Source organism: Tachysurus vachellii, chromosome 22, assembly GCF_030014155.1.
Source record: "Tachysurus vachellii isolate PV-2020 chromosome 22, HZAU_Pvac_v1, whole genome shotgun sequence".
NCBI lineage: Eukaryota > Metazoa > Chordata > Actinopteri > Siluriformes > Bagridae > Tachysurus > Tachysurus vachellii.
In genome coordinates this window covers 3,401,622-3,427,127 of record NC_083481.1, presented here as the reverse complement: position 1 = coordinate 3,427,127, position 25,506 = coordinate 3,401,622, and the positions used below count along the sequence as shown (strand labels likewise).

The window sequence follows — 25,506 nt, the reverse complement described above, 5'->3', positions numbered from 1 at the left end:
GCCAAATGTCTATAGTGAATCTTATGACTATAACTGTAACATTAACTTACTATAATAACTATGATGTGTATTTATATCGCACATCTGGAATTAAACTTGTAATTTGTAATTAATTAGGATTTTGCAAAATTCAGCCATGAGAGTTCTGCATTTCAGATTCATTTGTTCATATTCATATTCAAATTGATACAAAAAAAAACCCACAACAGCAAAGAATCACTGATTCAGTCATTGTTATTAAAATTCAGCACTAATTTTAATAATCCAATAAGTTTTTATAGTCATTACAGCATATAGCTTATAGACACCTACACGTCATAAACCGCTTGGATTTCACTTCTCATTTGTTACTAAACACACGTGCTATTGGAGTGGGTGTGGCTTTAGCAGCCCCGCCCCCCTTCTGCTGGAATCTGCACACATTAGCACCCTGTGACACGGATAACAAATGCTCCCTCATATTTAGCTTACACAGGTCTGGACAAAAATAGCCACCAGAAACTTGTGTGATTTATGAAGTCCTCACAGATGTGCTTTTCTTCTTTTCTCTCCTACTTCAGGTTCCACCGGCCATAGCAAGGTTTCTTCTGTGAAGAACATGCTGGACATTGAAGGAAGACCTCAGGAGGGTCCGTCCTGTGCCGTGGCCCATGGGTCCCTGGAGGGCCTGCTGTTGTTTTTTTTTTTTTTGGTTTGGTTTGTGTTTATTTTTTGGGCATTATCTCGGGAAGCTCGGAGGCTGTGTCTCTTGAAAATCTCGTGCAACTCCAAAAACTCCTCAGCCAAGCTACACCTGTAGATTCTTTTTCTCTACCTGGCTTTGTTTCGTATTCATTTCTTTTTTTCTTAAGAAGAATATTGACCGAGAAGAACATTGATTAAAAAACAAACAAACCCAGGTCCTTTTTCTTAAAGACTCTTTTTAAAAAAAAGAAGAAGAAAAAAACACCTTTCAGTGCCAATAAAAGGGAGGGATGAGGGATGACGAGGTCCTGCATGTGAACCGTTTTCCCTCCCCGGTGATGGTACTGTAGTCACACCTTACTAAAACTTGACTCCAGTTTCATATCTGCTGTATATATGTCTGAAATTCATGTCTTACCTTTGTAAGCATTATTTATTGTCTGCACAATACAAGAATTGGATTTTTATGAAAAATGAAGTGTCTGCTGTTATTTTTGGGTGCGGATGTGTGACGAAAATGACTCCTGAATCGTTTTCTAAAGGATTCGATCGATACATTTTAAACCACTGTTGACGAACAGAAGTAAAAATGTCCTTCATAAATGAGAAACAAAAAGGATGATTTAGTTTAGGGTTAAATAATCACACACTAAAAGATCTGTAATTCTGGAAAGGTTGGGATGTTTTTACCATTTGAATAAAATGAAAACTAAAAGACAGACATGAGCCGATATTTTATTCAGAACAGAACATAGATAACATAAATGGTGAATCGGAGAGATGTTAGACTTTTATCCACTAAATGAGCTCGTTTGTAATTTGATGCCTTCTACAGGCACAGAGCAATAAATGGCTGAAAAAGCAAGAAATGAAGTTAAAATGATAGCAGGTCTGTTACAGTACATGATTAGCTAGAAAAGGGATGTCTTAGAGTGGCAGAGTCTCTCAGCTGTAAAGATGGGCAGAGTGCGTAAAAAAGATTGTGTAATACTTTAAAAACAATGTTCAAAGGCTTTGCAAATCTCATCATCTACAGAGCATAACATCATCAAAACATTCAGAGAAACTGGAGAAATCTCTGTGTTTAAGGGACAAGGCCGAAGACCTTCATTGGATGCCCGTGGTCTTCGGGTACTCGCGCCACACTGCATCACTCGTCGGCATGATTGTGTCAATGACATTACTACATGGACACAGGAAAATTTCCAGAAACCACTGTCAGTGAACAAAATCCGTCGTGCCACCTGCAGATGCAAACTAAAGCTCTATCACGCAAAAAGGAAGCCGTATGTGAACATGGTACAGAAGCATTGTCGTGTCCAGAGGGCCGAGGCTCATTTATTGAATTGAGTTATGAATTTGGAAAGTGTTCTATAGTCAGACGAGTCCAAATTTAACGATCTTGTTGGAAATCACGGACGCCGTGTCATCCGGGCTAAAGCGGAGGGAGACATTCCAGCGTGTTATTAGCGTTCAGTTCAAAATCCAGCATCTCTGATGGTATGGGGTGCATAAGTGCATACGGTATGGGCAGCTTGCATGTTTTGAAGGCACTGTGAATGCTGAAAGGTATATAAAGGTTTAAGAGCAACACGTGCTCCACTATAGATGACGTCTATTTCAGGGAAGGCCTTGTGTACTTCAGCAGGACAATGCAAAACCACATACTGCAGCTATTACAGCAGCATGGCTTCATCGTAGAGTCCGGGTGATGAATTGGCCTCCCTCAGTCCAGATCTTTCACCTCTAGACAACATTTGGGGCATCAGTAAATGAAAAAAACATCAAATATGGCCACAAACTCTTCAGCAGCTGGAAACCTATATCAGGCAAGAATGGGACCAAATTCCAACACCAAACCTCCAGAAACTCATAACCTCGATGCCAAGATGTCTTCAAACTGTTTTAAAAAGAAGAGAAGATGCTACACCATGGTAACATGTCCCTGTACCAACTATTTTGAGACCTACAGTATAGCAGGCTCAATTTTTGGATAAAAGTGTAAAACTTCTGGGGTCACGGTGGCTTAGTGGTTAGCACGTTCGCCTCACACCTCCAGGGTTGGGGGTTCGATTCCCGCCTCCGCCTTGTGTGTGTGGAGTTTGCATGTTCTCCCCGTGCCTCGGGGGTTTCCTCCGGGTACTCCGGTTTCCTCCCCCATGGTACATGCATGGTAGGTTGATTGGCATCTCTGGAAAATTGTCCGTAGTGCGTGAGTGAATGAGAGTGTGTGTGTGTGTGTGTGTGTGCCCTGCGATGGGTTGGCACTCCGTCCAGGGTGTATCCTGCCTTGATGCCCGATGACTCCTGAGATAGGCACAGGCTCCCCGTGACCCGAGGTAGTTCGGATAAGTGGTAGAAGATGAATGAATGAATGAATGAACTTTCCAGAATTCGAGTACCAGGTGGAACAAAAAAAAGGGGTTTTCACAGTGATGCCATAAAAGAATCATTTTAGTTTTCCAAAGAACCTTTCGGCAATTGCTACTTAAAAAAAACCCAATTTCTTTTCTTAGTGCTATAAAATAAAATTTTTATAGACTAAAGAAACCTTTTTCCACTACAAAGAACCTTTTGTCAATGGAAAACTTCCATGGATGTTAAAGATTCTTTGATGAACCATAGACACCGACAAATAACCATTTAAGAACCTTTTCTTTTAACAGTGCAGTGATAATAAAAAAAATTATAATAATAAAAAAATTAATTAATAAATTATTTAATTAATAAATTAATCTTCTGATCATATCTTGCAGTTTTGTTAAACGATTAAATGAATGAACCTAAAGGAATGAATAGATAATGATAAATAATGAATAAAAAATTTTAATTCACGTGATCTACGTGAATACGTTTTCTGACAGAAGACAGAAAATAAAAACAATAGAATATATATATAATATATAATTCAAATAGAAAAAAGGGTCCTGAATTAAAATAAATAAAAGGTAAAAGAAAAAAAAATCAAACGAAAAAAAAAGAGGAAAATATTTCTAGCTTTTTTTTTTTTTTTTAAGTAATGGAGGATGATGAATGTTTCATGATAAAGTGCTCCAGATCTTTGCTTCACCACCCACCACTTTTTAAGTTTTATTCATGAAATATGGAGAAGGCTATAGCACAAGATGATCTTGAGGTTATGGAACAAGGCTTTTCAGGCATGCACAAAGATTTACAGTCAGAAATTTACTGGTCTATTTTATAATTCTCGTTTTATAGCAGAAGCTATACATTCTGACTGCTAAATTTTGTGGAAATCCTGTTAGTAATGCAAACTTTATAGCTTCCATTAAATGAATGTCTTGAAATGCACTTACAGTATAAAAGAGGACCACAAACTACACACACACACAAACTACACACACAAACTACACACACACACGTATACAACAGATACTCAAATCTGATTTTAAAAACAGTCGAATAAACAAAAAAATGCTATAATGCAGTGAGATATTTAATCGTTTGATCATTTGTTAATATAAAACTTGCACATTTTAATGAAATGTAAAGCAACAAATCAAACACGTGTTTAAAATCTCACATTATCACATCAGGGTCGTTTCACTTTAACTGCTTTTGTTTGCCTCTCAGTCGACCTTTGCAGCATGACCTCAGCTTGAACGTATCTGTTAGTCTCTCCTTTGTGTGTATTGAGGACAGCAGCCGTGTTTCATCATTTATTTACAGCATCATTCAGAGACTTTCTAGGAAGCAAACAAGAGCAATAATAAGAGCCTGGAACGTGTCTCGAGTAACAGGCACGTGTGATCAAATCTCGCAAAAATACACAGTACAACGAGAACGCGGAAGCAAGATTTGGAGGACTAAATGTCTTTCTATCGATCTACACAAATTGTAGACTATGATTTCCTTCCAAACGTTGCAAAACAACTAGGAGCAAAAGTTTGCACCCCCCTGGATTTGGAGTTAAAAAGACCTCTTTTTTTTTAGATTCAGGATGCAGCGATACTTGATACTGTATCGAGTGAAGCATGCTTCAAATTTATATACTGTGTATAAAAAAACCAAGTGATACCAACATCTGATACCAGGTAATACAACGTGACACGAACTGAACAGATGCCGTTACACTAATGCGCACTGATGCTCCATCTTTAAACTAATATCCATAAAGCTTTGTGTGGATTTTCTTACATTTTTTTAAGGTACATTCTTAGTCTTTCCAAATGCAAAATAAAAACAAAACCTCCAAATGTTTTCATGACCACTTATCCTACACACGGTCAATGGAAACCTGAGGCCTATCTGGGTGCCAATCAATCACAAGGCACAATCGCACACATTCACACACTACAGACCACTGCGTTGCTAGTCAAGTCAAGCGTGAAGAGTCAAAAAGCTTTTACTGTCATTTCAACAGTATACAGCTGGGGGGGCACGGTGGCTTAGTGGTTAGCACGTTTGCCTCACACCTCCAGGGTTGGGGGTTCGATTCCTGCCTCCACCTTGTGTGTGTGAAGTTTGCATGTTCTCCCCGTGCCTCGGGGGTTTCCTCCGGGTACTCCGGTTTCCTCCCCCAGTCCAAAGACATGCATGGTAGGTTGATTGGCATCTCTGGAAAATTGTCCGTAGTGTGTGAGTGTGTGTGTGCCCTGCGATGGGTTGGCACTCCGTCCAGGGTGTATCCTGCCTTGATGCCCAATGACGCCTGAGATAGGCACAGGCTCCCCGTGACCCAAGGTAGTTCGGATAAGCGGTAGAAAATGAGTGAGTGAGTGAGTGAGTGAGTGAGTGAGTATACAGCTGATGCAGTATGTAGTGAAATGAAAGAACGTTACTCCCGGACCTTGGTGCTACATGAAAGAATAAAGATCTAATTATTAAAAAAGAAAGTTAGCCTAGACACAAACAGTGCAAACAGTGCAAGACAAAAGGCAGTGTAAGACATTAGACAGTGCTGACAGACCATAATATACACTAAAGGACAGACACATAAAATAGCGCTGAGCAGGATACAGTATACAGTCGGTATGGAGCATTGTGCAAAGAAAAGGATCCTGGAAAACATATCTACACATATGAAAGTGACGTGACATACGGCTAAGTACGGTGACCCATACTCAGAATGTGTTCTCTGCATTTAACCCATCCAAAGTGCACACACAGCAGTGAACACACACCCGGAGCAGTGGGCAGCCATTTATGCTGCAGTTGGGGGGGTTCGGTGCCTTGCTCAAGGGCACCTCAGTCGTGGTATTGCCGACCCGAGACTCGAACCCACAACCTTGGGGTTAGGAGTCAGACTCTCTAACCATTAGGCCACGACTAATGGCATTAGAGTGTAATGTGCATTAGAGTGTAATGTGCAAAAGCAACAAACACCGCATCCAACAACACGTCATGGACTGATGGAGGAAACCGTAGAACCCAGATGAAACCCTAAAAGTACTGGGAGAAAATACAAACTCCACATATGCAGGAGGAAATTGGAACCAAATCCCGAACCTTGGACATACAAAATGAAATGAACCTGAAGCACAGACCACAAACCTAAAAAAAGAGAAAATCTCTCAAAACGTATGCACGAAATTCCGCTTTCTAACAGCACCTCTGGATCTCCTTGGAGTTTATCAGGTTAAAATATTCCAAAGGTGGAGTGAATTTATTAGGATGTACTTAATGTAATATTATCGGTTGTACTTTAATCCCATGCTTCAGCTCAGCAGGGAGTCCTGTTCTAAGAACATGTATATTGACTTTTTATACTGTATAACACCGAGCTGTAGAGTACAAAAATGTCAGTGTGACCGGTTCAGACTGACGTTACACTACCGTCACGCTCCTTTCTCACTGAAGGGAAGCTAATAGGATTTTTTCCTCTCATGAACACTATAAGAACAACTACACACTCCTTCTCTCTCTCTCTCTCTCTTTCTCTCTCTCTCATTTTCTCTCTCTCTTTCTCTCTCTCTCTCTCTCTCTCTCTCTCTCTCTCTCTCTCTCTCTCTCTCTCTCTCTCTCTCTCTCTCTCTCTCTCTCTCTCTCTCTCTCTCTCTCTCTCTCTCTATCTCTCTCTTTTTATATATCTCTCGTCGGTTTGTGACTCGTCATCAGCTGTTTGTGTAACAGAGTGCACTCTACCTCTTTAATACGTGTTACATAAACCTCATCAGTGTCTGTTTATGTCTCAGTCTGGTGGAAGCACATGATATTTGTGTTTGTGTGTGTGTGTGTGTGTGTGTGTGTGTGTGTGTGTGTGTGTGTGTGCGTGTGCACATGTGCCTTTTCCTGTGTAATTCTGTATAAATGGGAAACTTTCTATTACATATCGTTGCTCCTCTTTATATTTCTCCATCGACTACTAACAATATTTTTTTTATATTTAATATATTTCTATAATATTTTATTTGACTCTTTTCTGTTGTTACTTGTTGCACTGTAGAGTGAATAACTAAGGATAACTATTTCATGACATTACATCACACGTATGTAATGTAAACAAAAGTTTACACCCCCTTGAAGTTCTCTATTAATTTTTAATACAGACACGTGTGTATCCGATACTGTATGAAATAAACACATGTTAATTTATTCAAACTCATAAAAAGGCCAACATCCGATACCAGGTAAAACTAATGTACGCTGTCGCACTAATTAACACACGACACGAAATGCTAAGAGCTGTTTCACGATCACGTCGGCATGACAGACGAACGTGATCGATCACGCTGCATCATCTTTAGATTAATATTCATAAATTTTGCCTTCCCGAAAATGTATGTCTAAATAGTTACGTTGAACGGAATAGTCTTAGTCTTAGCTATCAAATGAGTATAAAGTTAATAAATCAATTATAATATGAGATTATTTCAAACAAATTGTAGATTATTGAACCAATTCAGTGGTGGCTTAGTGGTTAGCACGTTCGCCTCACACCTCCAGGGTTGGGGTTTGATTCCCGCCTCCGCCTTGTGTGTGTGGAGTTTGCATGTTCTCCCCGTGCCTCGGGGGTTTCCTCCGGGTACCCCGGTTTCCTCCCCCGGTCCAAAAACATGCATGGTAGGTTGATTGGCATCTCTGGAAAATTGTCCGTAGTGTGTGATTGTGTGAGTGAATGAGAGTGTGTGTGTGCCCTGTGATGGGTTGGCACTCCGTCCAGGGTGTATCCTGCCTTGATGCCCGATGATGCCTGAGATAGGCACAGGCTCCCCGTGACCCGAGGTAGTTCGGATAAGCGGTAGAAGATGAGTGAGTGAGTGAGTGAGTGAACCAATTTGAAGCTTGAGGTCATTGTATCCCACAGTCAGATATTGTTCGAAAGAAATAAATGTTGGATATGAGCACAATTATGACCAAATAAAGCTACACATCTATTTTATGTTCTTCTCTGAATCTTGTGTGATTTTATTTTTACTGCTTTAAGCATGACAGGCTTTAACAACACACTGTCGCTGTTTATCGCTGTCTTGTCTTGTGTGTGTTTCTGTTTCTGTCTTTGTGTACTGTAGCCCGATTCTACATTAGCGCATCCCTTAATCTGTTTTCTTATACGAGGCCCAACTTTTTCTGTGGTTCCTTTCAAGGTCTGTTTTTATTTTGAGCCTACGGTGAAGGTATGCGTCCCACAGTGCAGTCAAACAAAAACAAAGAAGTTTGAGTCAAATTATATGATGTACATTCATGTTTTCAAGGGTTTTGTGTGTGTGTGTGTGTGTGTGTGTGTGTGTGTGTGTGTTCTAAGTTCACGTGTCTTAGCAAGTCTCTAATTTGCAAACCTACCATTATCAAAGGTGTACTGTTTAGTGTTTGCGTATTTGTGATAGCTTTGACATTTGGGTCTTTTGTCTTCTCTTTTGTCATCACTCCAGCTAGAAACGTAGAGCCGGTGACTTCTACGGAATTAAAGTCGATTAATATTAATACAGGACATTAAAGCTAATTTGTCTGGTCTACGTACATTTAACTGGGTCAGTCGGCTCATCGTACGCAGACGCGGGAAGAAATCGACCCAGAAATCTTTCTGATGCTGACTCATTAAATCTGGATCATATTCTTTCTACGTGTTGTTGTTTGACCTGATACAATTAGTATAATACGTATGATATGTCATGCACATCATCTTTCAAGTCCTGTATTAATATCCATCAACTCTGATTTAGACAAAAGTAAGATAATTCCCTCTTTCTTTGTATATTTTTCTATACGTAACTCATTATATATAAATGCTAACAAAGTAACAAATGCTAGCTTTAATTTTTACAGTAGGCGATGAAAAAAATAGAATGTTTATGTTATGCTGTAGAGGTGTTTATTTATTTCCTATTAACATAATGGGTGTGCCCTCTTCCAGTTACCCCCCACCCCCACCTCACCCCGCCCCCCATGCACAGGCTCGCTGAACAGATGCTACACCTTGTCCTCCATACAAAATCTATTGCCTCAGCTATTTTCCTCTTCTATTTATATATCCTGAGCAAGTGAAATTGAGAGTTTTAATCCGTGTCGAACACCTTGATCTGAACTCTTTCCCCTGTTCTTCAACACCACCATCATCATCATCATCATCATCATCATCATCGAGACTCATGACTCAATCGAAAAAGAAAACCGACTCACTGCTGGTCCAATGGAGGTCAGACGTCAACAATCTAATGTCAGCGTACTCGGGTCAAATAACCGTATCACCATATCACAGGAATGAAACCGATTCAATTAGCAAAGATTCAAATGCTCTGTTTAGACCATGCTAAACTAATGAACCAATTATGTCGACACACCGCAGGCTCAACAGATCAATGCGAATACACAATAAAATGAGAAGCAGAGACTATTATATTTTTTATGTAATCAGAAAAATCCAGCATTATTAAATTAGAGCTATTCATACATTCATTCATTCATCTTCTTCCGCTTATCCGAACTACCTTGGGTCACGGGGAGCCTGTGAAGGGGTTGGGGGTTCGATACCCGCCTCCACCTTGTGTGTGTGGAGTTTGCATGTTCTCCCCGTGCCTCGGGGGTTTCCTCCGGGTACTCCGGTTTCCTCCCCCGGTCCAAAGACATGCATGGTAGGTTGATTTGCATCTCTGGAAAATTGTCCCTAGTGTGTGAGTGTGTGAGTGAATGAGAGTGTGTGTGTGTGTGCCCTGCGATGGGTTGGCACTCCGTCCAGGGTGTATCCTGCCTTGATGCCCGATGACGCCTGAGATAGGCACAGGCTCCCCGTGACCCGAGGTAGTTCGGATAAGCGGTAGAAGATGAATGAATGAATGAATGAATGAATGAATTAAAACAGAATTTCATGTAAAAATTAAACGCTGCTACAAAGCCTTATGTAAAATTATATACACTTAAACAGGTTCTTGGTGGTTTATTTGATGTTTATTGGCTTTTAAATGGGTTCTGCATGAAACATTTTTGGAAAGATAAACAAACATATAAATAAAAATTAAGATGTAACCTGCAGGACAAAGTGAAGTGAGTGCTAGATTAAATATTTTATATAACAGTGTACCCAAGATACACAACAGCACCACCTTGTGGTGAAAATACATAAATACAGTTTAGAAAAGTCAGAAAACTTATGCAAGAGCATTGTGGGTAAATTTGAAATTTGGTATCGTCCCTGATTGGAAACCTTTTAATAATAAGTTTTTTCATGGTACATTTATTTTCCCCTATATTCTCTTTCTCAGTGAGAAAGATTTAAATCATCTCAGACCCACCAACAAAGCATGGCCAATTTTGCTCTCCCGGTTGGCCCCCTGATCTACATAGTGTTCCCAGAGGTAAAGATATGAAATCATAAAATATAAATTTACTTTGAGTAATGCTTGAATATAAATTCCTGAAGCGTTTGTGCCAGCCGAGATAATCTGAAATCTTCCTGAGCGAAGAAGTCACAGAGAGGAAATGACTAGAAACTATTACGCAACAGATATAGCTAAAAAAAAAAAAAGGAAATCGTAGTCATTATGTCAGACCAGCAACATGCAATAAACAGGAAGGGTTAAAACAGCTGAGTGAACGTGACACGCATTAAAATCTCTTTTAAAATGTAGAACCTGATATAAAAGCACATAGTGCTGGATTTAACCTTGAGCTTGAGATTCAAATGTACAAAATAGTAATAACACAAAATTCTGTAAACAAAAAAAAACGCATTATGAGTAAGGCTTTAGATGAAGTGCACCATGCTGTCCTCACACTCCTTTGGCACGATTAGCTTGTAAGCATGACAGGCCAGTTTGTAGTTTTGTTCATCATTGTTGTCCCAGTATTCAGAACCGAGGACGCGGTAACAGATAGCGAACTCCAGACTGGCTCCTGGTTTCAGGATGAACGGTGGCACGGGTAAGCGAAAGTGAAACACATCTGATTTCACATCATCTCGGTGCACAGAAGAAACCCAGCACGCTTTACACTCTGCACTGCTTTTCCAGTCTGTGAACGAGTATCGAACGATGACCTGTTTCTCAAAAGCCAGGTTGAGAACTTGCACTGTTCCAGAGATGCCCAGTTCAGAGCAGTGGACGTGTTCCAGGCAAACACGCCGATGACACAACCGCTCCAGGAAATCAGGCTCAATGCTGATGTTCTCTGGGAAAAACGGTTGGAAGAAGGGCAATGAGAGCTCTAAATGTTTTCCGGATGCAAGCTCCGAGCTGGCTAGTAACCTGTTTATGACATGTTCGGGAACTTTGGGGTCTTCGCCGGCCAGAAAAAACTTTACACGTTCCAACTCGAGGCCCAAACAGTCGATGAATCGGACTTGCGAGGACCTGCGAGCCGTGGTCTTATCTGAGGAAGGGAGAGAGTGTGCTCTTCGCCTCATGATGGCTCTCGGCTCAGGTTCGCAGGAGAGACTCTGACGCGGAAGACAAACTGTCAGAGCAGAAGTAGGAGGGCCAGGACGGGGAGGAGAACGAGGACTTGGGGGTCTTATTGCAACCGGTTTCCTCTGAGGTGGAGGCGGAGGGTTGTAGATGTCACGTAGACGTATGATCCTTGCAGGTCGTGACACTTCACTGAGCATGCTCATGAACGGCGCTGACTCTCCAGAAGCCCAGTTACTGCTAGACATCGACATCTTTGCTGAAGCTTTGAAATATGATGAAGACTTCATAAGTAAAAAAGAAATTGATCATTTATTTAAAATTTTCTCCAGGCTGGAATAACTGGGTTTAAATTATTGTTTGAATTACATGTAAATATATCAATGTATAGTTTCACTTTATTATTCTTTTCAAACATTATCAATTCCAAAAAATATTGGCACCCCCAATTAAAATGCAATGATAGGTTTAATCAAATCACAACACTGAAAAATTTATCGCAAAACTATGGAAACTTTTCTGTGTTTTCCTGGACGTATATTCCTAAGAAACTTTGATTAGGATTCATCTTCACCCAAATCTTAACATCATGGCTAAAGAAACCAGATGTTGAATTAAATTTATGACGCTGTTAGTCTTCCATTTAAACTGCTGCAAATTCTTTGAAAGCATCAATGGTGTGTTTAAATAGATTTTATACTTGTGTATTTTTATATATAGGATGCGGTAGCTTAGTGGTTAAGGTTTTGGACCACTTCTCCACCACCAAGTATCCACAGCTGTGCCCTTGAACGAAGCATCACCTCTCCAGGGTTTCTCCCTATTCTCCACCTCTCCCTATTTCCTCTCATCTCCCCAATGCATGCAGGTGGATTGTCTACTCTTAACTTCCCCATGATGTGAACAAAATGTTTTTCCCCTTACAAATTGCATTTTCCCCTTCAAATATCCTTGAGAAGTGTAAATCTGTTTGCTTCTTTGTGTATCTAGTTGACAAATGACACATATCTTTTATATCTATCTAGTGTATTGTCTTGAAGCTTGCCAATAATTGTGACTTCACAGCAGAAAGGCATAAGACTCAGAAGCATGTGATTTGATGCATCCGTCTTTCCAGCTGTCATGGCATTGCAACAGCTTTCACGACTACATGCATTCGTGCACGTTCACTAATCTGAGTGAGATATCGAATTTCTAAAGCAGATTTATAAAATGCATTTGACAAAAAAAGAAAAAAAACAAAACAAAAACCCAACAACCCACCTGGTGAAGAACGCAGGCGTCGTTTAAACACTCGTCATCCAGCTGTGACAATTCCAGCTACATGTAGACTTTAATGTAGACCACCTCTGACATTTAGAAGCAGATCCGACTGGGAGGTGTAGTTTTAACCCAACAGTGATATGGAATATTATTATTAGTACCAGGCGTCAGTGAAGCGGCTTCCATCATGGCTATAAATAATACATGATCTAACATGTGACGGATAAGGTCAGGAGTCTACATGGTACTATATATTTTAGTGACTGGGAACAGATCACACTGTGCGAACTGCATTTCCCAGAATGCATCCTCACGTCTGCATGCACAACATCTGGATTACGGCGCGTGCATGATAATAATTACACCTGTCGGGAAACGAGCTCGTGCCGTCTGAATAGAAAATTATATCCGACACAGTGACTAATTAAGCTGGAGTGTCTCATTACGGATAGATGATCTGGTCCGGGTTGAATTATTCATCGCAAGGTAAACAAAGTGATAAGAGGAAATGGTGATTAATGCTGGGGTTCTTATAGACAAGCCCCTGTCTGCTGTCCGGCTGCGCGCGCGCGCGTTTGTGCGTTATAGTGCACGGTTATAAACATGATATAAACAGGATTATACTGATTATAAGGAGACGTTAGTGATGGGTACAGTGCTGCACGAGAGGGCTAGACATAATGACCTCAGTCATCTCCGGACATGTAATAACCGGGCAAAGAGGAAATCATCAGGATCTGGATCAAGGTAAAATCTATTCGTCTTTTCTCTTCTTTTTCCTTTATTCTCTTATTCCTTCAGATACAAATTCAATTCAAGTTTATTTGTATAGCGCTTTTAACAATTGACATTGTCTCCAAGCAGCTTTACTGAACATAAACATAGAACAAAATGTTATTATAAAGAATAATATAAAGATTAATATAATGCAAAAATTCAAGATTAATATTAGATCTATTTAAATGTGTTTGTATTAATCTTCAATGAGCAAGTCTGAGGTGACTCAGGTGACTGTGGGGAGGAAAAACTCCATTAGATGGTAAAGGAAGAAACCTTGAGAGGAACCAGACTCAAAGGGGAACCTCATCCTCATATGGGTGACACTGGAGGGCGTGATTATAAATATACATTCTGATAAATGTTGTATTGATGAGGAGGTTACTGCCCTCAAAGGACCTCGTAGAGTTGGCATCTTCTCTTTAGTATAGCAGAGTCTAACTGGAGCTGGAACATCTCTAGATGCCTCAGGATCCTCACAGAGTCGGCCTCGTCTCAGTGGAGGTCCAAAATCTTCATGGCACGGAAGACAGTCGGAGCTGGTACAATTTCTGAATGCCTTGGGATGAATAGAAAGACAGAAGCAGTGGAGAGGAATATCCCAGATACATCACGGTGGTTTCACCAATCGTTAGTCAAGTCAGATGGTGTTTTTAAGTTGTCCACCTTATTGTGCCTATGTCACATACATTGGAACAATAATACAACACAACACATACAATAAATATTGAGGACGATAAAATAGTAATCACGTTGCAATAAATACTCAGGACAATACACTGAATGATAAATACTGTGGACAGTAATACCTATGATAATATATACTCAATACTATATACAGTATATTCAGATTGGTATATGTTTTGGACAAAACTCAGGACAAAAGAGTATTAATACATAAGGTGCTAAATACTTAGGACTATACATGGTCAGGATACTCAGGGTAATTATATAGGATCCTAAATACTCAAAATTATAAATACTCAGCACAATACTCCAGACAATGAATAGTCTGGACAGTGAAGTCTCTGGACAGTAAGAACCCAAGATAATTCCAAGGATGATAAATACTCAGGATAAGAAATAATGCTAAATTTATAATACGATGACATATTCGAGGCAATACAAATATTGTATCCTAAATACTTCAGACAATACTCATGATAATAAATATTCAATAAATAATCAGGACAATTACAGAGGATGAGAAATTCTCAGAACAATAATTATCCAGAATGATATACTGTAGAGTCAGGATGATAATTTTCTGGACAATAAATACTCAGAACAATACTCAGAAAAGAAAAACACTTGTGATCTTCAATTATCAGTTATTATTATAATACAATCTTTTATTAAAACACTAAAATCACTGTGCATGTTGTTTTGTTAACAGTCAAAGGAACACTCACCCTGATGTGCCTCAAAATGAAGAACAAGGCCCAGAACATGAGTCTTTGCTCCTGGAGAATGTAAGTCGGTCTGTTGTCCACTGCATCATTAATATTAATGTATATTATTCATTCATTCACTCATTTTCTACCGCTTATCCGAACTACCTCGGGTCACGGGGAGCCTGTGCCTATCTCAGGCGTCATCGGGCATCAAGGCAGGATACACCCTGGACGGAGTGCCAACCCATCACAGGGCACACACACACACTCTCATTCACTCACGCAATCACACACTACGGACAATTTTCCAGAGATGCCAATCAACCTACCATGCATGTCTTTGGACCGGTGGAGGAAACCGGAGTACCCGGAGGAAACCCCCGAGGCACGGGGAGAACATGCAAACTCCACACACACAAGGTGGAGGCGGGAATCGAACCCCCAACCCTGGAGGTGTGAGGCGAACGTGCTAACCACTAAGCCACCGTGCCCCCATGTATATTATTGTTTTTTATATATAAAACGTATGAATAAATATATCAAAATATGGTGACTTCTGAAATTTTGGGACAGATACTTGATAAATATGTTGATTGTGTATTTGAAGGAAAAATGTATTAATGATGTTATTTGGTACAGCATGGTGAAAAAGTTATTTATTTATAGCTTATATCAAAATTCCAATATTGGATCTACACAAATAGACTTCATATTAAGCATTAAGATTAAGATGGATTAAGATTAAGATTTAACAACAGTAATGGATTCAATTGCAGGAAACCCGTCGTTATTTAGCTTGATTTATTAATATGAATAAACATCTAAGGAAAGCTTTGTAAGTGGAATAGATAGATGTACATTACTATTAGAATATGAGCGTCTCAACAAAATGACTTCAAATGTATTGAAATAAAAACAACTTTCGAACTTTTATCTGAAATATGAATCGTGAAAAATACTGAAAAAAGAAAAAAAATAATCAAAAACAGATTCTAGTTGGACCCAAAATGGTCCAAAAATCCAAAAACTGTTCATCAGCATGACTTTTTATTTTTCTTATACAAGTTCTTTAATTTGGGGGCACGGTGGCTTAGTGGTTAGCACGTTCACCTCACACCTCCAGGGTCGGGGTTCGATTCCCGCCTCCGCCTTGTGTGTGTGGAGTTTGCATGTTCTCCCCGTGCCTCGGGGGTTTCCTCCGGGTACTCCGGTTTCCTCCCCCGGTCCAAAGACATGCATGGTAGGTTGATTGGCATCTCTGGAAAATTGTCCGTAGTGTGTGATTGCGTGAGTGAATGAGAGTGTGTGTGTGTGCCCTGCGATGGGTTGGCACTCCAGGGTCAGTCCAGGGTGTATCCTGCCTTGATGCCCGATGACACCTGAGATGGGCACAGGCTCCCCGTGACCTGAGGTAGTTCGGATAAGCGGTAGAAGATGAATGAATGAAGTTCTTTAATATTGAATTTATATATAAAGTTTTTCATTAATATTAATATTTCCCCTCTGTAGGGTTCACAATCCCGTGAGATGAGGATGATATCTACAGCTGCAGTTATGTAAGAATTTAAATCATGTTAAATGATCATTTATTACTTTATTCAGTTTAATGTTTACTGTATTAAGAGACTGTTGTTCTTTAGTCATCCTAGTAAGATGCTGAACAAGCCAAAGTACAAACTCTCCTCCATAAAACATCCACTGGAAAGACGCTGCAGACAGAAGACACGACAAAGCAGTGAAAAAGACACGATGCCAGTGCGCCTGCCTCCTGTGCCTGTGCCGAGACATGAGTCAACAAAGCAAGTGACACACGAGGACACGGACAGCGGCAGCGACCTTTCAGACATGGAGAGGCTCGCACAGCCTGCATCCATCTCTGATCCGCCGCTACTTCACCTACGAGAAGAAGTCATTAATCCCTCCGACTTCCAACCTTCACGTGCTCCGTCTAGGTCGCATGCCATCTCCCGTGACAACTACCCTGACTTCTTGCCTCCGCCTTTTAACTCCTGGAGTCTCAGAGACCTGGCAGTGTATTTAAACACGGATGGTAAAAACATCTCTCGCTCCAAACCTAGCAACCATTTTGAGAGATACTTGGACCGACTTTTGCAGCTTGAATGGCGGCAAATCATGACGCTCCACGAGGAGAGCAGCAAGTCTACGTGGCTTGTACGGCGTAGACCGCATTTCAACCTCAGTGCGCCGAAAAGCATCCTGCAGTGCCAGCGTGCCTTCCCCTTCACCTTACTGTCATCTGTTCATCCACAAATCTCAAACCGTTACCCGGTCTCCGGATGCACGTACTCTCACCACACGCACCCGGTGACGGAAAAAAGTGTTTCTAGGAGGAGCAGCAGCGAGACTCGGGCTCATCGACTCAACAGATTCAGCGATTCTTCTTTGGACCATCTGAAACGCATGCAGGCCATCGGGAACATCCGTAACCCACCAACGCACAGTCCTCACGTCAACGGTCCTACAGGTCTAGATCCTCAGAGGAGAAAAACCTCGGCGGGAAGGAGCCGATCCTGTGGGGACGAGAGCAAAGATGGCTGTAGAAGAACGAGAGCCGAGAGAAGAACAGAACCTCCGCGTGTGATAGAATCGAAATCACTAGATGATACTGGTTCTGAGACAGATCCAGTCGCAGGAAGGACCGCTGGGAAACACAAGCACGTCGAGTTTGTTTTCAGGAACAAGAATTGACATGAATGTTCTCATCCAAGCACTGTTTACATAGTAATATCTACAATAGTGTTTACATAGTGTTTCACTTCCTAAGAATGTTCTAGGAAGAGATGGAGATTTAAAAACCATCGAATGAACTAGAATCTTTAAACCAAGGTTCCTCAGTTTTCTTGTTTGGGAGAACGTTTAAAGACACGGTTTAAAGAACCGTGTCTTCAATAGATTATTTGCATCTTTTTCAAATTACAACTATTTTAAAAAACTAAGAATGTCAAACTATTAAAAGTACTTCAAGAAGAGGAACAGAGGAACATTTGTTTTAATACTAAAGGATGTATTTCTAATAAAAAAAGAATGTATGTCTGTCTATGGAAGCAAATTTCATTGTATAAATTATTCAGTCAGGTTTCTCATATGTTCGACGGTTGGTTCATTTTTTTCACTTAATAAACAGGTTCTCGGACTCGTCTAATAGGAAAACCTCGTTTAAGTCTTCAACATAGAACCTACAATTAACAGTTTCTATTAAAAAACACGCTTTAGGGGTCTGGATTATTGAAGATTATTTTCTTTGAGGTCATTAATAATGGTTAATAGATTTAATACATGGTTTGTATTCAGCTGTGTTCATCATATTTCTCAAACAAAACCTGAAGTAATCAGGATCTTAATGTTTTTTTAATTTACGTAACTGTTTATTTTGAACATCATTCATCATTATTTGTTTCTTTTTATTTGTTTGTTTACATTTTTATTTTTTGTTTGTTTGTTTGTTTAAAAACTGTAAACGTGTATTTTTATTTTTGTTTAGTTTTATTTCATTTATTTATTTTATTTTTATTATATTTTTAATTTTTTTTTTATCTGATGTTAAAAGAGTATTCAAGAGCACAAACAGAGAACTCGCTCTGCAAAAAAAAAACATTTAAAAAGTTTTTTAAATTACATATTAAACAAAAATATTTTTAATTTGTATAAACTACTTTTTTGCGTACTGATCAGAATGCTGTTATCATGTGAATCACAAACTCTCACGGTTTCCTGTGATTATATGTGCATCTCCACATCATGAACAATCCTCTTTCTTATTGACAGCATATTGTTTTTAATAACTTTGTGCTGGTTATTCAGTTTACATTCAGTCAGTGCATGTTTACCCTACTTAAATTATGTTAAAAAAAAGATTGTACCTGTATCATTCAATACAATTTATTTAATATATTTATTTTATATATTTATATTTATTTAATTTACTATATCTAAATATTGTTTACATATCCTTTTGTTTTGTTAGTTGTCTTCCGTTATTTGAATCTTTCTTACAATTCATTTTGGGGTAAAAAAAAGTTTTGAGCAATATTTATTATTTTAAATTCTCTATTTAAATATCGAAAATATTTTTTCCGATTAAAATGTTTAGTAACACTGAACATTCCAATAAGTCACTTTATCTCAATGTAGCACACTGGATCTGCACAAGAACAAATGCAATATGCTTTTTTTTTAATTATTGCTGGATGTTGTTGTTAATTATGGTTATTTTAATTAAAATTACATTATAAAAATATCCATATTTAATGTTTCATGTTTGACTTTGTCAATGATGCTTTCTAAAATTATATCAATCATGAAAACTCTAAACAGAATAAATACCTCAGTTAATGAAAAAAAATATTGATTTTTTAATTTTTTTTAAGTGAGTGATCCTATTTGTAACAGGTTTTTTCTCCTTTTACAGTTAGATTTAATATTGTGGAACATCTGAAAAACAAGCTGCTGTTCTAACTTAAACCTCATAAACCAGTTTGTTTTTGCATCCTGTCCTTTAAGCATAAACTCTTGTCTTAAAGATCTTGTCGTACCTTAAGGATTTTTTTTTTTTATATCTGATTATTTTCCTCTGACTGCATGCAATGTTGTGTTTTATTCTTTAAACAGTATATATATTCCTTTGTTTATTATTTATTTATTATGATGTCATTATGTATTACAGAACCATTTTAACACAGTTCACTTCAATAAACTGCCTTCCTTTCTGAGTTAAAGTGTGGTTTAGAGAAAATAAAATAGTAAATACATGACAAAAGGTATTTTTAGGACCAGATCTGTGAAACTGAGTATTAATCATTTGAATCTTTCAGACGTCCTTATCAGGCTCCTGTTATTATTTGCACATTTTACACTTGTACATTTGTACATACAAGTTGTCTATATTGTATGTCATTCTGTTACACTGTGGAGCTTCTGTCACTAAAACAAATTCCTCACATGTGAAAACATACCTGGCAATATAGCTCTTCTTGATTCTGAATCTGATTCTGATTATTTTGCAACAGTGACCTCTAGTGTCTGGATCTGATATTGCAACGAGGTTTAGCTTATAAAAAAGAGCTTGAATATAATTTTCAGATTCATTTTAACTTACATAAATAGCTATGTATCTATACCTGGTGTTATAAAATAAAATAAAATAAAAAAAACCGGTCAAAAAAACGAGTTTATTTACAAAATTTGTTTAAAGTTTTAAACCGTACACGAATTCGGATTATTTTGTCTCTGCAGCAAGAATACATAATAGCTTATACAAATATAAAACATACGTTAATGTAAATCGTCCTACGATACTGGATTATTTAACTTTGTAATAATCAGTAAACACTGAAAACTAGGCGGAACCCATTCGAACACAGCCTTTGTTTCCCTGTACGAGGGGGATTTATTTTGCAGGGTGCACACGCTTGATAGTGGAGCACGATGGATTCACAGAGAGTGATGGATTATCTGATTGAGGTAGAGCTCGCTGCTGAAGATGTGCTGTCTGATAAACAACAGGTATATGACCGTAGTGCGGATATTCATTATGTTTTTTCAGTCTGAAGTTAAACTAGCTTTCATTTACTGACTGCAGATTGTAGACCTGGATGGGAGAAGAAACAGAAACCGAGAAGCTTTGAATGCTCTAAAGAACAGCAACACTGATAAAGGTACAAGTATAAAACATCAAGATTATAGATAGAAACTTCTGGTTAGGCCATCCTTAAAAATATTATTGTTTGCCGTAACCCGACCGACCCTGTTAATTTAGGACCTACTCATTTTTTTTTTTTTTTTTTTTTCTTTAAGTCCGACCGACTTGCCGGTTGTAAATTTGCGTTAAGGCAAAGCAAGTTTATTTGTATAGCACGTTTCATACACAGAGGTCATTCAAAGTGCTTTACATAGAAATTAGAAAACAGTTAAGACATTTTATGTATATATATATATATATATATATATATATATATATATATATATATATATTATATAATGTATGTATATATGTATGTATATATATATGTATGTTAAGACCGACCAACCAATTTTTTTTTACTCTTCAAACAACTAATACAAAAGCAATAAAATAATATTAATTATATTTTAGTAAGTATTGTAAATATATAAATTGACTAGGCCTACATACAAACGAAGGCTACGTTGTTTCTTTTCAATAAAAACCCGTGACGTCATCTATGTTTACACTATCGGTTAACGGATGTCACACTGTGGCCTGTGCGTTCACTTCGTCTCATCCTCTCATTCACTGTCAGAGTCAACGTGTTCGCGCTTGGTAACGATTGCTGCGGCTGCAGTAAACAAAATGTTCGCGGTCACCGTTCAAACAAATTTGTTTGTGGTCTATATACAGTAGCCTTCATCTAAATGTGGTTTGCAATGATGCGCCCGAAGGCACGGGTTGAAGACCCAGTCAGTGACGTCACGATATGCTAATTTGTTTAAATTCATCCCTACGTAATCGCCATCACCAAAATTGTACATTTTTTTTTTTTTTTTACATTGAAACTTGAAAAAAAAAATATATAGACCTACCTACCGATCCTTTTTTTTCTGTTACTGCAAACCAAAATAGTTTTAAGGATGGCCTTATTTATTTATTTATTTATTTATTTATTTATTAATTATCTTAGTCAGGACATGACAGAAGTCATCATTAGTTGTAATAACGTTATTTTTCTCCTTTTGAACTTACATCACATAAAATAATCATTGTTCAGGATTGGTTAAAAAAATAAATAATGGTGGATGTTTGTGTTATGTGAAGAATAGTACACAAGGTGGCGTGTTGCTACATGAAAATAATCAACCAGGAGCTGCTGTAATGAGACAGATTCACAGTAATTGGCCCCAAAATGAACCACTTTCCAATTAAAAAAAAAAGGCACGTCACTGAAAGGTTGTATTCCTCTGGTACCACAGCAATTTGGCGAATTTAGTTCATGTTGTCGTTTACGACTGCAAACAGTTGAACGGCATCTGACCGTCTTTTTCTCTTACTTGAAATAACAAAGACAAAAAAAAAATGCAGCTTGAAATGTTATCGAGAAACCCAAGAAATTTCTTTGTGATGACAATGGAGACTCTTCTCACGGAAAACTTTGATACGTGTCGACGATTACACAACTTAAGAACACCCCCCTCTCTCTTTTTTTTTAATAACGAACATATTAATAGATTCCTAAGATTATTTGCAGATGCGCTGCTGTCATATTTAATGTTATAGAAATATGAATCAACACCTTCTGTTCAAGCAGGCTCAAGAATTCACGAGAGCTGTAGTATAAAAACGTTGTGTGCATTCTTGTTCATGTTAATTACAGACAAAGTCAAGGTTTGCTTTGGGAACATGTTCATTAAATTCCCCAAGGAAAGCACCAAATCCATGATTCAGAAAGGTAAACCTAAACTCCCTGCTTTTACAACACAACCCTATTTTTCTAAATTCTAAACTTACTCAGTGTGTTATTTAATCATAATTATTATTATAATTATTTGAACTTTCTCCTCAACAGATCAAGAGCAGATCGAGCAGGAGATAAACAATCTCCGGAAAGGTCTCAAAGCAAAAGTAAACCATCTCAATGATCTACAAGGTGAACTGATCTTACTGTGATGTTATCAGTAAAGCGTATTCATATAGCACACACAGCGACATGCCTTCTTGTTTGCATGTGATATCTCCAGAATTATTGCCACTCTACAGGTGAATGAGTACTCATTCAAATGCACTTTTCCTTTGCTGGATTTGTTTCAAATTTCCTCCGGTTCTCACTCCGGGTACATTTGCTGAAGTTCGAATATGAATATGATTGTTTCCAGTAACCCCCCAAGGTGTTGGCTTGATCCTGTCGAACCCTGGTGCATTTGTGTTCACAGATTCGCATGGAGAATAACGTATATCGTCAGGCGGAAACCTCGTATGTCCAAATTTTGTCAATTTCATATTTTTTCACATATCGATGCTATTGGTCAGTCCTCACGTGGGTCTGTTATTTTTACAAGTTATTAACCAATCTAAAGTCGCGCGCAAATCTCATAACTCCATTGGACACTTCAACTGTCCACCTCTTCCTCACTCCGCGGGAGAGCTTCGCGGCATATTTTTCCTTAATAAGAGTCGCAACGAATCAACACGTCTTCTGAGGTAAATGTCTTCAAAACACTGGGCTCAAAGAAAAAAAAATCTTGACCCCCGCTAGTTCTGGTGCTTGTCTGAGGACAGGAATTTAGTGCAAGACAATCCACTGCAACGCGGACTAAACCCTGTGCACTGCAGATAAAGTACGGCTTTTTTTAATTTCCTGAAAAATAACAGTTTTGGAGATACGAGGATTCCGCCCGACAGCGACGATCTGCTGATTCATCATATTTTATTTATGTATGTATTTTTAATTATTATTATTTGGTGCTGTTATGCACAGTAAGGCACCTCATCTGTCCCTTCTGCATCATACACGTTTTCTGTGGAAACTAATAATGTCATGATGTCAAAACACATGTACAGATTACTTTACTTCCTTTTTAAGTACAGAAAATATGAATGAGTTGTACTCATGGTGTTGTGACAGTTCATGCACAGTTCCACTGAATCTCACACCATGACCTACAGGTATCTTGCGTGGGTTCGGTACCATGCTGAGATTCCTGGTCCAAATGACAGGAAATTACAATTCCCAAATCTGAGCACTAATTTAACTCATTTTTTCAAATATTGTAAATGAAACCTTTTGGTTTGTTTCACAGGGAAGCCTGAAATCAGAGGATACCACCTGTCACCACTGTCTGGTGATGAACTCAAGGCTATTAATGGCATCCTGAAGAGATAGAAACACCTTCAAGTTAATGTTAAAAGGCGAAGATGACGAGGGACATGAGGTGGTTAGAATCATCAGTGATGATGATGATGATGATGCTAGTCTCTCTGTTTCACACACCGTATCTGTACATTATGTTTTGTACTGTGTGCAAAATTTTGAGTGCAGAAGTTTGCACTCCTTCACTGGGAAACGAAGATTTCAACGAGACCTTGACATGTACAGACGTTTCTTCATTGTTTTCATTAAATAAAGAGGTCAATAAAGGGGAAAACCTCAGCTGACTGAGATAATCACATGTTCTGCTATTTGTTCTGGCTGTTCTTGCAATTCCTGTCTGTATTTTCTTCCTCCCCTCAGTTATTTTTCTTCTACTCTTTGGGCTTGTCTTGGTATGTACGTGTTTCTGAGCGATGTACTTGTTTCCTTTTTCAGCTGAACGAAAGGTCAAACTGTGTGATTGTCTTAGAAAGTCAGTTGAAGTAACAACTGTTAATAGCTACAACAATGTAATAACGATTAACTTGTCTTCTGGATGAACCACAATAAATGAATTCTCTCTCTCTCTCTCTCTCTCTCTCTCTCTCTCTCTCTCTTTCTTTCTTTCTTTTTTTTAAGAAACTTAGAGTGTAACTCAACTCCATCTGGTATCTTAAGTATGTAACCTTGTGAGCCAGCATTAATGTATTCAATGTTAGAGATTTAAGCACTTATGTACGTCCCTCTGGATAAGGGTGTCTGCCAAATGCTGTCAATGTAAATGATTAGTTACCTGTGATATCATGACATGGCGTGTTCCTTAATTAGTGACCAAGTTTGAGTCGTTTGATATGCCATTGTGTTTTAGATATAAATGTAAATAGTTGCATGTGGGAAACTATCAGGACAGAACCATCAACACCATACAGTCAGGACAGAACCATCAACACCATACAGTCAGGACAGAACCATCAACACCATACAGTCAGGACAGAACCATCAACACCATACAAATCAAGACAAGAGGTGAGACTAGGTGAGAAGAGAGACATTTTTCAGACATTTGTGCTTCGGTCAATTCCAAAAATCCCATGGATTTTCCAGAGTGAGTTTCCATGGCATTGTTTCAGTCTTGGGGGTTACATTCAGTTGTGTATTTGCAGTGATGTAAAAATGATGTGATGATATTAATGTACATAAATTGTAAAGAAGACAGAATCCATGTTTACTTTAGAAAGGAGATTTCTTTTAAATGAACAATTGGTTAATTTGTTGATAATTGTGCCCCAAGGGGGCGGTATTCCTGCACAGGTACACAGATTTTCAGGATCAGTGTGTGTTTTGTATCCTTATTTGTTGTTTTTTATCCGTTTATGACCGGTTTAGGTTTCAGAAACCACAGAATGATTTTATTCAGGAGGATTGTTGTGTGGTGAAGCAATAACAGGAACGATTTAAAAACCTCAAATAATCAACGTTCCTTCTAAATTGTCTTATTGGCCAAGTTTTGTGGATCCTGAAGGAGACAATTATGCTTTTATAGCAAAACAGTGAAGCTGGGAAAAATTCCATGTGACAGTGTGTTGCATAAAAATGTTCAGGGTTAGTAGTAACTTCTCTTGTAGGTCGAAAACATGTAGACAAAATACAGCCACACAGATCCACATGGTAATATATTTAATGTGATAATCAGGTTGCAGCAGGGGGCAGAGGTGGGAATTAAAAAAAAAGTGGCTTTACACTCAGTGGGAACCAAATCAATAGCATTTG

The 25,506-nt window shown here is 38.5% G+C and overlaps 4 protein-coding genes across 5 annotated transcripts in view; 3 read left to right on the top strand and 1 right to left on the bottom strand.

The window, feature by feature from the left end:
* phactr3b (phosphatase and actin regulator 3b) overlaps positions 1-1,122 on the top strand; it is a 57,901-nt gene extending 56,779 nt beyond the window's left edge. For both annotated transcript variants that reach the window (XM_060857739.1, XM_060857741.1), the window contains exon 13: positions 561-1,122. In XM_060857739.1, the coding sequence (XP_060713722.1) occupies positions 561-576 (16 nt within the window). In that variant the 3' untranslated portion in view covers positions 577-1,122. The remainder of the gene's footprint in view (positions 1-560) is intronic.
* A 9,341-nt stretch (positions 1,123-10,463) lies between these two features.
* On the bottom strand, positions 10,464-12,821 carry ppp1r3db (protein phosphatase 1, regulatory subunit 3Db). Its single transcript, XM_060858354.1, has 2 exons — positions 12,747-12,821; positions 10,464-11,748 (listed from the first exon to the last, which is right to left on the bottom strand). Exon 2 carries the CDS (start codon positions 11,735-11,737, stop codon positions 10,826-10,828), a length of 912 nt encoding a protein of 303 aa, XP_060714337.1. The 5' UTR covers positions 11,738-11,748; positions 12,747-12,821; the 3' UTR covers positions 10,464-10,825.
* A 3,611-nt stretch (positions 12,822-16,432) lies between these two features.
* fam217bb (family with sequence similarity 217 member Bb) lies at positions 16,433-17,626 on the top strand. Its single transcript, XM_060858763.1, has 2 exons — positions 16,433-16,473; positions 16,558-17,626. The coding sequence occupies exons 1-2, from the start codon at positions 16,445-16,447 to the stop codon at positions 17,624-17,626; spliced, it is 1,098 nt and encodes a 365-aa protein (XP_060714746.1). The 5' UTR covers positions 16,433-16,444.
* A 2,679-nt stretch (positions 17,627-20,305) lies between these two features.
* pdrg1 (p53 and DNA-damage regulated 1) lies at positions 20,306-24,328 on the top strand. The gene is made up of 5 exons (XM_060858041.1): positions 20,306-20,440; positions 20,517-20,592; positions 22,264-22,338; positions 22,456-22,536; positions 23,687-24,328. The coding sequence occupies exons 1-5, from the start codon at positions 20,363-20,365 to the stop codon at positions 23,767-23,769; spliced, it is 393 nt and encodes a 130-aa protein (XP_060714024.1). The 5' UTR covers positions 20,306-20,362; the 3' UTR covers positions 23,770-24,328.
* The last annotated feature ends 1,178 nt before the right edge of the window (positions 24,329-25,506 follow it).

Coding starts and splice junctions, on each gene's coding strand:
- fam217bb (XM_060858763.1), top strand. CDS start 16,445: ATGAGGATGATATCTACAGCTGCAGTTAT. Junction 16,474..16,557: donor ATATCTACAGCTGCAGTTAT/GTAAGAATTTAA, acceptor GTTGTTCTTTAG/TCATCCTAGTAAGATGCTGA.
- ppp1r3db (XM_060858354.1), bottom strand. CDS start 11,737: ATGTCGATGTCTAGCAGTAACTGGGCTTCTGGAGAGTCAGCGCCGTTC.
- pdrg1 (XM_060858041.1), top strand. CDS start 20,363: ATGGATTCACAGAGAGTGATGGATTATCTGATTGAGGTAGAGCTCGCT. Junction 20,441..20,516: donor TGCTGTCTGATAAACAACAG/GTATATGACCGT, acceptor TACTGACTGCAG/ATTGTAGACCTGGATGGGAG. Junction 22,339..22,455: donor CAAATCCATGATTCAGAAAG/GTAAACCTAAAC, acceptor TCTCCTCAACAG/ATCAAGAGCAGATCGAGCAG.